The sequence below is a fragment of the Phaenicophaeus curvirostris genome, chromosome 2 (genome assembly GCF_032191515.1).
Source record: "Phaenicophaeus curvirostris isolate KB17595 chromosome 2, BPBGC_Pcur_1.0, whole genome shotgun sequence".
Lineage (NCBI taxonomy): Eukaryota > Metazoa > Chordata > Aves > Cuculiformes > Cuculidae > Phaenicophaeus > Phaenicophaeus curvirostris.
In genome coordinates this window covers 74,629,100-74,642,294 of record NC_091393.1, presented here as the reverse complement: position 1 = coordinate 74,642,294, position 13,195 = coordinate 74,629,100, and the positions used below count along the sequence as shown (strand labels likewise).

General features: G+C 38.9%; 1 protein-coding gene across 1 annotated transcript; it reads right to left on the bottom strand.

The window, feature by feature from the left end:
• Window positions 1–2,285: 2,285 nt before the first annotated feature.
• On the bottom strand, window positions 2,286–12,305 carry QPCT (glutaminyl-peptide cyclotransferase). Its single transcript, XM_069852509.1, has 6 exons — window positions 12,140–12,305; window positions 9,482–9,763; window positions 6,774–6,950; window positions 5,834–5,933; window positions 5,239–5,355; window positions 2,286–3,205 (listed from the first exon to the last, which is right to left on the bottom strand). The coding sequence occupies exons 1-6, from the start codon at window positions 12,212–12,214 to the stop codon at window positions 3,060–3,062; spliced, it is 897 nt and encodes a 298-aa protein (XP_069708610.1). The 5' UTR covers window positions 12,215–12,305; the 3' UTR covers window positions 2,286–3,059.
• Between the last annotated feature and the right edge of the window lie 890 nt (window positions 12,306–13,195).

Genomic DNA, 13,195 nt, shown 5'->3' with positions numbered 1-13,195 from the left:
AACTAGTGTAATAGGGTGGGTTTTTTCAGCTTTTTTTACCTATTGAGTAATGGCTCTCAACTTCATTCTGTTTTGCGTTCCCTTCACCCAGGTAATAACATTTATATATGTGCATATAAGTTTAGGAGGGCTCTGACACGGCAGTGATAGCCTTTCTTGGGTGGTAGATTGATGATGTGGTTTTTGGTTTTGTTTTTTTTTCTGACTGGGATGTGACAAATCCTAATCAAGGGGAGAATCTGAGAACCTGTGCAGCAATTCTGCTCATTTGTGTAATTACCAAATCAGATGAAGTTCCTCAGTTGACTTCTGTCTCCTGCTGCGACCATCTAAAAGGGACAGAGAAACTATTCAGGGATAGGTTCTTTAACATTAAGCCTGTCTTGGAATTCTGAACTTATTACCTGCACTGTGCGTGTCCAGATCCCATGGATCAGGATACTTAGTAATATTAAATGATGAAACAGAGAGGAGGAGAGATACCAGTCCTGGTCTTTTCACCTGTATTTTTGTTTGTTTGTTTGTTTGTTTCCTAGGTATTTTATCAAATGGCTAGACCTTCCCCTACTTGCTTGTTCTCCTCTGCCTTACTAGCAGTGAGAACCTGCCTTGTACCATGTCTTTGCTTTATTGGCTACTTCAGGTTCTTGTGCTTTTGGGAACCTAGATTCTTGGATTCACATGGTTACTGAACTAATTTAAGTTTTCCTTCCAGCAGTTATTTTTTAAATGAATGACAGATCATATAAACTGCTAAGATCATCACCTTCCCCTCTGTAAGTAAATCCCTTCTAGGTCTCACGTGTATTTAAGAAATGGCCCTCTTTTCCTGTACCCCCCCGCCCCAAAACCCCACAAAAAACAATGTGGGAGGGGAGCAAACTTCATGTTTTCTTCATGTTTTGAGACCCATTGAATCATGTTACACCAACCTGTACCTCTTTTTTTTTAACTCAGTAACCATAACTCAAGGGAACTGCATGCTCAGGCAGTGAGAAGTTAACAGGATTGATGTGCCAGATATTTGGTGTAAACTACATGGTAAAATTATGGTTTCAACTAACTCAAATAGAGATTTCCCAGTTATAACAATGCTCTGATCCCACCTTTCATACTGAAGTCTATTTTAAGTTAACTTTCAAATTCTTGAAGAAGCAGAGTGGCACACTGCAGATGAATAAAGCATTTTTCAGAGGCCCTGCAAACTATGAAGTACCAGAGGAGTTGTAAAAACAAAATTAGCTGCACAAACTCACATTTAATATTTCCATATATAGCCATTTTGTTACCTTTTTTTTGCCACTTAGGAGGTAGTTGCTTTACTCTGCTCAGAGAATTTGAACTTAAGAAGATTTAATTTAGTGGTTTAGAACGTTTTCTCATGGGCTGAAGTAAAGAAGATGATAGCAAAGACTTCGTATACGTTTGATCTAGTAACATAGGTGCACAGTAATATCTGAAAATAAACACATCTGTCAAACTTAGAATTTCCATTGTATTGTCTCAGAAGTTGCATGCAAAATAGAAACATTTCTCACAAATGTTGAAGTGATGGGAAAACATAAAACACTTTTGTTCTGTCTTGAACAACATCCAGATTGACTTTCATTGTCAGGCTGTCCCATAGCAAAATTTTATGAATTTTCATTGCTGTAAACACATATTTCTGCTGCACGTTTAAAATATTTATGTAAATATTGTCTTATGTTCGAAAACGTTTGCTTTAGGAAAATGGCAAAATACAGGCCAAATCTGACATGCCTACAACTCCGTAGCTTATCTCCTTTTTAAAATCGCTTTGCCCAGGATAAAACTTTCTAATGGAAGAAGTTTAGAGCAGTAAAATACTGACTTGTTTTTTCTCAGTGCATCCTCTACCAGCTTGACTGGTTGTTTTTTTCCTTCAAATGCTCTCATCTTTTTCTCACCAGTGGAAACAATAATTCTGTAGGTAGGTTCTGAATACTGTTCTTCTGGCTTTGCCTATTGATTTCATTCCAGGTTAGATTTTTGCTTGAGTGTTATATAAATTTATTTCATAATTCCAGTAAGAAATGTAAAAGTACAGGGTTGTTAAGCTAGTGAGTATCTCTTTCTGATATAGGCTATGGCTTGTCCTTATTTTTTGATGCTTAAACTGTCTTCTTGCTTTTGACTCTTGTACTAATTTTCCTTTTGATACGTAGCACTTTGCCTTTAAAGCTGTATCTATATAAAACTACTGATTCTAAAATGATCATTTTACGTTAATCTGTATTAAAAACAGCATAATTTTTTTGGGGGGGGGGTCAAATTGTCTATTATTCTCACAGGAATGAATGGCGTGTGCTGAAGCTTTGTTCCCACACACCACCTGTGTGAAAACACTATGGAAGCCCCCACATGCCTTCCTCTAAGCATCACTCCCCACTACCTTTCTCCATCAGAAAGTATCCAGCAAATGGTATGGAGAAAATTTAATTTGGGTTATTCGCTGTTTCCTGGTGGCCTGCTGTCTGCAAACAAGAGCCCTTGCAGCTCTCCTTTAAGACACGGAGGCGAGGGAGCAGAGAGGAATAAAAATCCTTCTTTGTGTCAGGAGTTTTAGCAACTCATTTCAGGATTAAAGTGGTTTAGTTCAACTCAAATAAGAAATTTAGTTTAACGTGATTTTTGCCTCTTTTGACAACGTGGTCTAAATTTCAGTTGTTGGATGCTGCATAAATGGTCACACCTGGTAAAACCTGTAGGTCTAAACACTGAGGTTGGGAGCCATCCCCTCCTGGGATCATAATACGTGATATAAAAAGGTGATAACAATGTGGAAAAAATCTGGGGTGTTTTTATTCAGAGGTAAGACACGGAAAGATCAAATTCTTTCCAGAAGAAACTAACTCTTATTTAGTGCTATATTGTTTGGCTACATGGAACACGGGGCCCGGAACAGCTAAATCAATAGTCAATCTAGCAAGAGTTATCATAATGTTTTGCTTTGCTTTAGTGCTCTCCAATGCATTTAAACAGCAAATGTGAAGATGGGCAAACATGTAATGGAGTACAATTTACTGCCATTTTATCAGTCACAGGTTTAGATATTCCAGTACAAACACTTGCAGGATTTTGCTGAGATTGTCGATAGTGGTTTTGTCAAGATTTTCTTCCGTGTCGTCCATAGTATGCCATACTGCAGGAAAAGGGGATGGAATCAGATGTAGGACTGGAACCCCTAAAGGAGGAAAGTGAAATTTGGAGAAGAAATAGTGGAGAAGTTCCGTTAATCTAACTGATATGTCACCACTGAGCAATAGAGTCAGGTAACTACTCAATGAAGTTTATTATTGGAGTGTGTGTCACTGCAGCTTCTTTAACCTTCTCTTTTTTGAAGCCTGTGACTGCAGTCCATCCATTTAACTGTGTGCTTCCTAAAATGAAATGGGCACCTTCCTTTCCTTAGACTACTTTTCCCTGTTGGTTTTGTTTTGTTTTGTTTTAAGGCATCTGTAGCTAGTTTTACTGTGATACTTCCTTTATTTTATTTTTTTTTTAGATGCTTTGCATTGCAGTTGCTACCATGTTCAGGAGCTACAGAAGGGCAGAGAAACCACTGCAGCTCCCCCAAACTGAGAACTGATTACCATGTTCTTGTGACAGTGTTAAAATTTTAAGCAATTTTAAGCATTTTTTTAGTCCTCTCCATAAATGGTAAAATGAGTTGTCTGTATTTTTACTCTATAAAACAGAACCACTATTATAGTCACATAAGAGAACTTCCACCTCCACTTGAAAGGCTGCATCGTTACATGTATATACATACACCAAGCTGCCTGTACATACTGCAGCTTTTAGGTAAAAAGAAGTTAAACCAGTCTTCTGCTTCCTGATCGCTTTTTGGGAGGGCATTGTTTGTCTCCAGCCTCTTTCCAGTTTCACTGCTTTTCCTCTCTCATTTTTCAGCTGCTTTCTTCACTAGGTGTTAATGGTGTTATTAGAAAAGATTTTGAGCTGTAGTCATTGTTTCCTCTATGATCTTCTCCCACGTAGGCTTTTTTATATCCCTAGACATACATATTATGGCTGTGTTGGTTTTGTTGCACCTAGGTCCTGCTTTGGTCTGAAAAATGAAAGATTCATGGAGCTGAAGAGACATTGAGCAGGGAACAGTGACCGTAGCTCAGCAAAGAGAGCACTCACTTAGAAGCGGAGAGGTGCCAGCTTCCAGAGCCGTGTGCTCATTTTACATTATTCAGTAGTTAACAGAGCATAAACAATGGTAAAATTAGGGGCTGGATGTGAAGATACCTTCCCCCTTTCCTGGGTAGATACCTTCTTCATTGAACTAGTGTTACATTCCTTTTCGTTAACCCTTCCCTAGCAACGTGACTCTCGTAGTCCTCGCTGTACAGTGGAAAACAATCAGAAGAGTTTACTGTATCTACTGCGCTTCTTTGGCTTACCTTAGTTTTGAAGATGCTCTGCTGGGTGCCTGAACCAGGAAGGACATCAAATCCACATCTTGAACTCGGACAAGGGCTTTAATCACTGATAAGCTTGTCAGGGTGGCAGCAGTAGCACAACTGCTTTCCCTTTCTTTGATTACACCCCAAAGGAAAAGAATGAATGCAGAGTGGGAGTATAGGTGTCTGCCAGGATAAATGCCTAGGCAGGGAATCCCAGTTTCAGGTACGTGCCTAATTCCAGGAGGGACTTAAGGCAGATTGCTGTTTCTGCTGGCTACACTGTGCCCCCTTCCCACCCCTCAAGCTGACAGCTGTGAAATCTCCATATTCTTTAGGGAATGAGGATGTCTAATTTGAGTATGTGAGTTTCTGCAGGAGTCAGTGCCTTCAAATACAAAGGTAACTGTGATCATTACTGTAACTTTGACAACAGATCTTGAGAAATTGACACATGAGTGTTTCACTGCTCCTAGAAATAGTAGCTAGCTGGCTAGTGTGGTATGCAGTGATATCCCACTGGATCAGAGTTGTTTAGCTTTGTGGGACACTATTGCTGACAGAAATTTCCATTATCTCTGTGCCATTGGAGCTGTGCTCGTGCCAAACGATGAGTATGTTTTACCGCTGCTTTTGTTCAGGTATGTTTTTTAAAGCTGTGTCTCTTGGCCTGTGTGAAGTTGGATTTGGAAGCCTCCAGCTGGGGCTGATGAGCTTGTAAAGCAGGACCATATGCACTTGCTCATTCACTACATGATGCATTTGTTACTGCACTTATAGGTTAAAATATAAAAGCTTCCGGTACCTCTTAATAAAAATGGAATGTGGTCATCTTCAACCAAGCCTCGATGAAAAGTAGTCTGGAAATACTGCCTTTCAACAAGGTGATTATTCAACAGACTCATGTTGTGTAGCTCTTGCTCTGTAATTCACAACAAAAGTGATTATTACAACTTTTGGACAATATGAGGTATGTTAGCACATTTGAATTATTTTTCCTCTCATATGAGCTTCTTCCATTTGAAAGAAGAAAAAGGAGTTGGTGAATCTGTTGTGCATTTGTTTAGTATTTAAAAAGACCTCAAAATTGATGCTGTTACCATAATTTTACAGAAGTGAGAACTAAAATGCAGAAGTGAAGCAGTTTCAAGAGTCACAGAGTGATAAGAGAATCTGTCTCATGGCTTCCGAGCATCTGGGGATCTTCCTCAGTTACTTTATTAATTAATATTAAAATCTTCATATAAGCTTAAGATGCATCAAATTTAACTTTTACGATATTAAAAATTTTAACTGTAAAATGGAAAAGAAATCTAAAAATCTGATTTACAGGAATTAATACATCCAGAAACTACACGCTATATTTTCAAATTCATCAAAAGCCCATACTCTCTCCTTACCAATTGCTTGAAGCCTCTGAAACCATCGAATAGTGTTTGGAAAATAATTGGGAAAGACTGGGTTTGGTGCACCAATTAAATCCAGTAGAACAAACAGGTCCTACAGAAGAAAGAATCTTTAATACAGAATTCTCTACATTATTATAACAACATCAACAGCACCAGTAATAATGAAACTTCTTGGTTCCTGTATAGGTCATGACTAGGTCTTTGATAGCTCTAGCCAAAGATCTGACTTTTCTAGCATGGTGCCTGAGAAGAATTCATTAACAGAACTCAATTCCAATCTGATACATTTTGCTGTCTTTCCAAGGAGGAAAAAGATAGGATGTTTCTCTGTTCCTCAAGTGAAACAGACTGCATCGCTTTTTTGTGGTTTTGTGTGTTGTATCCCTTTAAAAGAAAAACTATAGTAGGTGGGGAGAAAGAAAAGGAAATTGCTTCTTCCCCAGAGAACAACAAAGTCTGTCAAGGGAAAGACACTTTATGAGTCACAAGATACAGTGACAGAAAAAAAGTGTTTCAGCAATGCACAGGGAAACAAGACAGTAGGGAGCAGACGCTCAGATTGTTAGTAGGATTCAAAGAGAAACAGCTTTCTGTAGCTTAGTGCTGAGCTAGGGGAGATTCCTTCAGAGACCGATACTATGTCTATGCTCTTTCCTAATCACTTTGAATTCTCTCTCTTGAAGAAGGTGGTTATCCCAGTTTATATTCTCATAAATTTTTCTATGACTCCTCTTCACACTTGCATGGAGGAAGTCTAAGCAGATTCACCAAAAAGCTCTTGCTAACTCTAGTTTATCACATCTTCCACAAGCCTGCTTCTTCCTTTAACTTTGGTGAGGTTCATAGTTTCTTGGAAATTTGGCCAATTACTAATTAAATATTAAAAAAGTGCAATTTACTATTGCTCATTAGGGAGGTGAAAGGTACTTACTATGCCCTGCAGCTGATTTGTGGTTGTTGAACCAGGTGGATGTGGAGTAGATACCATTTTTTGAGCTAAGTGTTGAGATCCGTAGAGGGAATCAGAAGGGGACCACCGGACAAAGGCTTCTTCACCGTCAAAGAAAATGAGCTGAAGTGAAAGGTCTGGTCTTGACCTTGAGCTGGTCTGTTGGAGGAAGTTAAAAGTAACATAACTGATCCTGGCCAGAACATTAAACAAAAACCAAATACTGTAGCCATATAAGCAACAATGGTTGGGTTATATTTTCAAGGTAACCTATGCAATCTTTCCTATGGCTGTTGAACACACCTTATGGTGTAACAGTGGTAGCAAACAGCGATGATTATTTATCTAGCACAGTGACATATTCTCCAGTCTGGTATCATTTTGGTTCTGCTTAAAAGTTTCATTTCTGACTTTATTGGGCATGAGCTGAGTATGCTGAGACGCATCTGCAAAACCAGGTAGCAAGAACATCATCTCAAATAAAAAGGAGACACAGTCAGCAACAACACCTGATGTAAGTACTAATCTTATTCCTTGGTAGCGCAACAAAGGCGTAGTATCTCTGCTACAGTTGTGCTTCTGTGGAGGTGAATTACGTCTTTGTGAAGCTGATGGTTCTTTGAGGGACAAAGAGCAGTCAGTCATGAGAAGAATGACCATTTCTTCTCCTTGATGGGGACTTGGACCACCCAGGCAACTTTACCCCTAAAACCAAAGCACAGGGTGTCCCTTTTAACAACCAAAAGCATCACAGCAGTTACAACTGAGAATATTTATAGTTAATGTATTTAAGCTCACAAAGGAGATACCTGTGTGAAATTTCTTCCCTGTATAAAAGGAGCCTGTTTTCTCTCTGTTTACTAACTGAATCCACGTTTGCACCGGCAACATTTCCTAATAAGCTAAAACATAGCCAAACCAAGTTCAGTTCTCCTATATGAACAGTATTGGGAACTGTAGTATGGGCAGTTGCTATAAATATTTTAACCCCTCTATGAATTTATTGGGAACTGTAGTCTTGGCAGTTGCTATAAATATTTTAACCCCTCTATGAATTTATGCTACTTCAAGTAAAATTGCATGCTGTGGTTAAAAAGGTGGAGTCACTGGCAACAGTCATGTCCTGTATGGCCTACAATTCCCAACTAGCTGGAGCTGATCCAATATAAACAGCAGTGGAAAACTTCTATAAAATGTCGCTCACGCAGGCAAGATGATATTGATTATGCTCACAGGGATATATGGATTTTTCTGATGGCAATGCTGGCTGCCCTTTGTCCTTCACACAGGACAGCTCTTTTGATATCAGTTGTTTTGCCTTCTGGAGGAACCTATTAATGCCATTTGAATTTTACAAAGTAGTATTTGTATTATTAGTACTGTTTAACATATTCCCAAGTCTGAATAACATGGAGAGATGTATTTGCCCTTTAACTTAAACTTACTCTATATAATGGGAGAAACATCAAGATAAAAATCACAGCTTCATGTCAAAGTATAAATAGCTTTGGCTGAAAACCTAACAAAGTCTGTTATGCTGCTATGAGCAGAGCAAAAGGGTCATAGCTAATGTATTAAGCAGATGGATCCCAAAGTATATTTTGTTAACAGGCTATACAAATGGTAGCCCGTGCAAAGTAATAAAATTGACTTTTTGTCAAATGCAGTTATCTTACATGATAAAAACAATTTAATGAAGTAATGATGCATTACTTGAAAAAAATTCCACTCTCTAAGTTGGTGTGTAGTTTCCACAAATAACCATCAGGCAAATTTATATTAAATGAAGCTTCTAAATGAAAGCATATGTACTACAGGAGTGTTTTGTGATGAAAAAACATTGGCATATTCTTAATTTTCTAATTCTTAAATATTCTGATGTCAAAAGGAACCAAATCAGTTTCTGGAATCAACCGCTGACAAGTAATCTTAGTATCTGAGAGTATTACTGACACTTTGTAAAGCATTTGAGAGACCTCTCCCTGTGAAAGCTGTTACCATAGAGAATTCTTCTGTAAATAGTAATTACTGAACCAGTAGATGGCACTCACGAATCTGTAATCCTACAAATTTGTAATCCCACAAATCTGTAGGATCAACAGATATTTCTGCCTAGCAATGGCAGCACTTTGAAACAGATTTTCATAGCGTAGGTAACACAGACTGGTAATATATTATTACTTGACTGTCTTCCTGTACTCAGCCATGCTTGTCCCATAAATGAACTATTCAATTTGGTAAAGAAAAGCAAGAAGAAAAGCTTGAAACTGTTATAGGACGGTGGGATGTGAGCGTAACTCTCCAGTGAGGCAATTGGTTCATCCATCTACCAAAACAGAATACAACTGAGAGATTTAAAAAATGCAAGACTCAGCAAACAACAAAACAAAACTTATCTCAAAAAGTCTATGAAAAATGTATTATTCATATATAAATTGTTATTTTTATACAGTCTATATTTATTAGCTAATTTTTAGATAGCCACCCTTTGCGTAAGAAGTTTAAATGTGATAATGTACTCTAGAGTAGTAGATACAGATCTCTGTTCTGTTCTTCTTGAAGTCAGTGGGAGTTTTACAAGAGGCACAGCAGTCAGAGAATCAGGCACACAGGCTATGGGAGAGAATATGGAAGTGTCCTAAGGCCTATTGCTATTGAAGAAACAAACTAAAATGAAACAAGCAAATTACCTTGATTAACTGAAGCTTGTTATCCAGAGCACGTGCCAGTTCCAATATCATAGCACAAGGCACAGCTGAATCAGTTGCTCCTACAAACACTCTATCCTGCCATTGTTGTCCAAAGAATTTTGAGTCATAGTGGCAAGCAAGTACCAGGTGGCGTTTTGCAGAGGGATTGAGAGTGCTGATAATATTTGTAAATGTTTGATATCCGTATGGCGTGTATCTTTGAAATGTATCTTCTTCAATTTCCCAATGAGCTTGTAATCCTTGAAGACGGTGCTTGATATGCTGCAATTAAAAAAATCAGATTAATACTGTTTGCTTCAGAAAAACATTGCAGATAAACTGTCGTTTGTGCCTGTTGTCAAATATGGCACTTAAGCTTATTTCTGTAAGTTCGCAGTATTTTTAAAAGGTAAATCTTATAGGAAAATATGGAATGTCACTATATAAAGGAAGCAGCATTTTCGCTACCTTAGCCTTTGACTGGCTCACTTTCTTTTAATTTCTCCCTTTTGTCTCTTGTCTTTGGACTCCAAAGGTGCTTTGAATGATTGTCCATTAATACGACACATTAACATCTTGATCTCTGAAGTTTCCAGGCCAGTGTTTTTTCAGGTGTAACCAGGACAGATTTAATGTTTACCTCATCAAATCTAAACCCAGTTGTGCCCTTAAATTAAATGTCAGAACTGGCTGCAGAGAACTTGGTGTGGCCATTTTGATAATTAGTGCACACAGATGCCACAGCAGTATTTAAAAAATGCTGGGGTTTTGTTTGGTTGTTCATTTGTTGTGTGGTTTGTTTGCCCTTTTGTTTTGGGGTCTTTTTCTTAGTTCTTTTAGCTTCTGTGATAAATCTGCCTTTCAAGTAACACAAGTTGTCTACACAGCTATAAGAGACAGTCTGATTCCTGCAAATTAAAGAAAGAAACAAATAAACATCTCAGAACAATGTTTTAAAAATGAAATCGTGTTAAGTATAGCTCATGTAAAGATAAAAATTAAGACAGTTTAGGTATCTTCCTACCTAATGAGAATACCTCTAACAGCCCCAGTTATACTTAGTACAGAGGTCTGGCTAACTCTTACAAGAGGGCCATCTCTGTTGAGCAACTTTTGTTTATGGGTCCCTAGAGTGCTTCTTCAAGGCAGATTCCTCTCTCTTTAAATAAACATTTGGAAAAGCCTCTAAGGGGAAAAAAGAAAATAGACTTTGAAGACTCATTCTGCACTTGGTGAAGTCAGTGGGAATACTGCCATAAATTTTAGTGCTAGGACAAACTTCCATTTTGTTTGTGGTCACACTCTGAAAGCTTTTGTGGTGTTGCATGGTCTATCCACTATCTGTAGGCAGCGCAAAGGATGTCTGTTATGTATTAAGGGGGATATATAAGCCTGGATGTAGTTCCCAGTGTGCACTAGCTGTGACTGACACTGTACACTAGCCTTCTTAAGGGAGTCTGATGCTTTTTATGTGTGTTAACAAAGAAATGTCATCCACTTCAAACTCCATTGTGCTTTGACAGTGGAGGATTCTTCTTTTTTAACTTTGGAGAGGGTCTACTTTAATGCATGCTGTTACCTGGTAACAAAATAATCCTATTTTGAATGTAATTTGTGCTTATCTGGCCTAGGCTTGGAGGGGTATTTTTGGTTTTGGGGTTTTGTGGTTTTTTTTTTTTACTTTTTCCCCCTTTCATTTGGCTGCCTTCCAGGGTATCACTAAAGAAACCTCAAAACTAAGTCTATAGAGACACACATGCATACGCACACACACACAAAGCATAAAAAAAGCTGCATTTTTCTAGTCTACCAATTGCAGAGTGCCAAATAAACTTATTGTAGTTAGAACTGTCCTGGAGCTGTTGAGTCACTGCCTAAAGGGTAGATAAAGGCTAGTGAGATGTTGTGAATGTCTTCTAATAAATGCAGCTGTACTCTCGCACTTGGGTAATGTAATCCAGAACCAGCATAGCACACAGTCCTGAAGATGTCCACAGGGTGAGTGCAGAGCAGAGCTGCAGACCGGGCAGCAACCCAGTCATGGGGTAACTCCTTGTGGCTCAAAATCAACATGATGGAGCTTTTGCTGTCTTGGGGCCAGGTGCAATCTGGATGTGGTAGCCCAGTGTTGTCCCTGGGGCAATGGAGAGACAGCGTGGGACATGGAATAGTGCTGCACTTCATCATGTCGACTGTTTCATCTGCCTGCTTGTTTGGGCCTCTCTGATCCCTTTTTGTATTGATACAACCATTTGAGGGGAGTGTAACAGCACAGGACCTCTCCAGAAAAAGGGCAAGGGAGTGTAATTTATTTCATAGTCCCAAGGGGGTTGAACCAGTGACCAAAAACCTGCTCATGTGAGGGAAAGGACAATGGTTGTGTTGTATGTTGGGTACCAAACCTGAGGCAAGCTTTTTAATTAAAAACATACATTCAAAAGCAGATTTTTTTTTTTTAATCACACTAGGCAGCCCTGGGAAATGTCAGCTAAAGTGCAAGCTGTGTCATGTGGGCTCTAGGCAGTCTAGACTTGAACAATGATAGAGTTCATCCTGCTGAATGAAAGGAATGTGTCTGTCCCTTTAGTGGTCACAAAAAGCGCTACCAGAATATAAACAATCGATGTCCTTAAAGCTTTTCAGAAAATGTTGTGTTACCTGTCGTACGATGTAATTTCCTGGTGATCCGGGGTATCTTTCTATCAGGATAGGGCGCAAATCATTCTCCCACATTTCAGAAACATCTGTGTTTGCTGCAACTTTCTGAATAGCCTCAGCAGGTAAAATTCTTGGTTGGTGAGAGTACTGTAGAAGGGAGAAAAAGGGAAGACTAATGTAACTATTATTAGACCCTTTTAACCAGTTTTCTTCAGAATTACAGTAAATGGGATCTGTTGTGCTATGTTGATTTACTGACAACAAGAAGTGAATTTAAAAAAACGCTTTTCCTCAAAAATGATTGACATTTTTAAGTTCTATGGCTTCTGTATCTTTAATTTCCATGCAAATTATACTAGCATTAAAAACACAGGAGAAATTTTTACCTACTAGCTGCAAAAACTCAACCAATGATTCTTTCTAATATCTAATATTTCTTAATTCTACATGCATACTGTCATGTCTGCAGCCATGTCGCCATCAAGTGAGGTTTCCACTGAAATAAGTACCAGAAGCTTTGTTTTTAGTAGTAATAATACTTAGCTTTATGCAGTGTCTATGTTAAGGGGTGCAGTACTGCAAAGAAATACATAAGCCAGCTGCGTCCCAGAAAAGAGCGAGGTGGTGGCATTGTGGCCTCTCCCCACAGTGATGATGTTAGTGTGGCTACACAGCGTGGTGCAGCTCATTTGGGGCTAGAAGGGGTGTACATCAGCTTTGTGACACATGGGTTAACCTCAGATTTGGCAGTTTATCTCCTGTGACAACCACTAGCAATGCTAGCTACCTCCCAAGTGGCTTCTTTGCTGCTGCCTAAGTGTGGATCTTTAGTTTCAGGTGACCCAGATTACTTGAGACATTCTTGTGGGGCTGGCAAATGCATGTCTGTGACGTGCCTTGTACTGTTCTGGAGTGGTAGATGAATGCCAGGTGGGATTCCCAAGGACATCTCAAATGCCCCTTTGGGCACCTGATTTCAGCCTATCCAGTCTCTACCAATTGTCTCCTCAGGAACTTCCTGAGCCACTCCTGTTTTTATAAATTCCTATTTTAGGT

Bases quoted from the DNA above. Each gene is read 5' to 3' on its own strand.
- QPCT (XM_069852509.1), bottom strand. From the start codon at position 12,214: ATGTGGGAGAATGATTTGCGCCCTATCCTGATAGAAAGATACCCCGGA. The intron at 6,951-9,481 runs GTAATTTGCTTG...TTCCTCCAACAG, and splicing joins ACAAGCTTCAGTTAATCAAG to ACCAGCTCAAGGTCAAGACC. The intron at 3,206-5,238 runs GTACCGGAAGCT...TTCCTCCTTTAG, and splicing joins CATTCCATTTTTATTAAGAG to GGGTTCCAGTCCTACATCTG.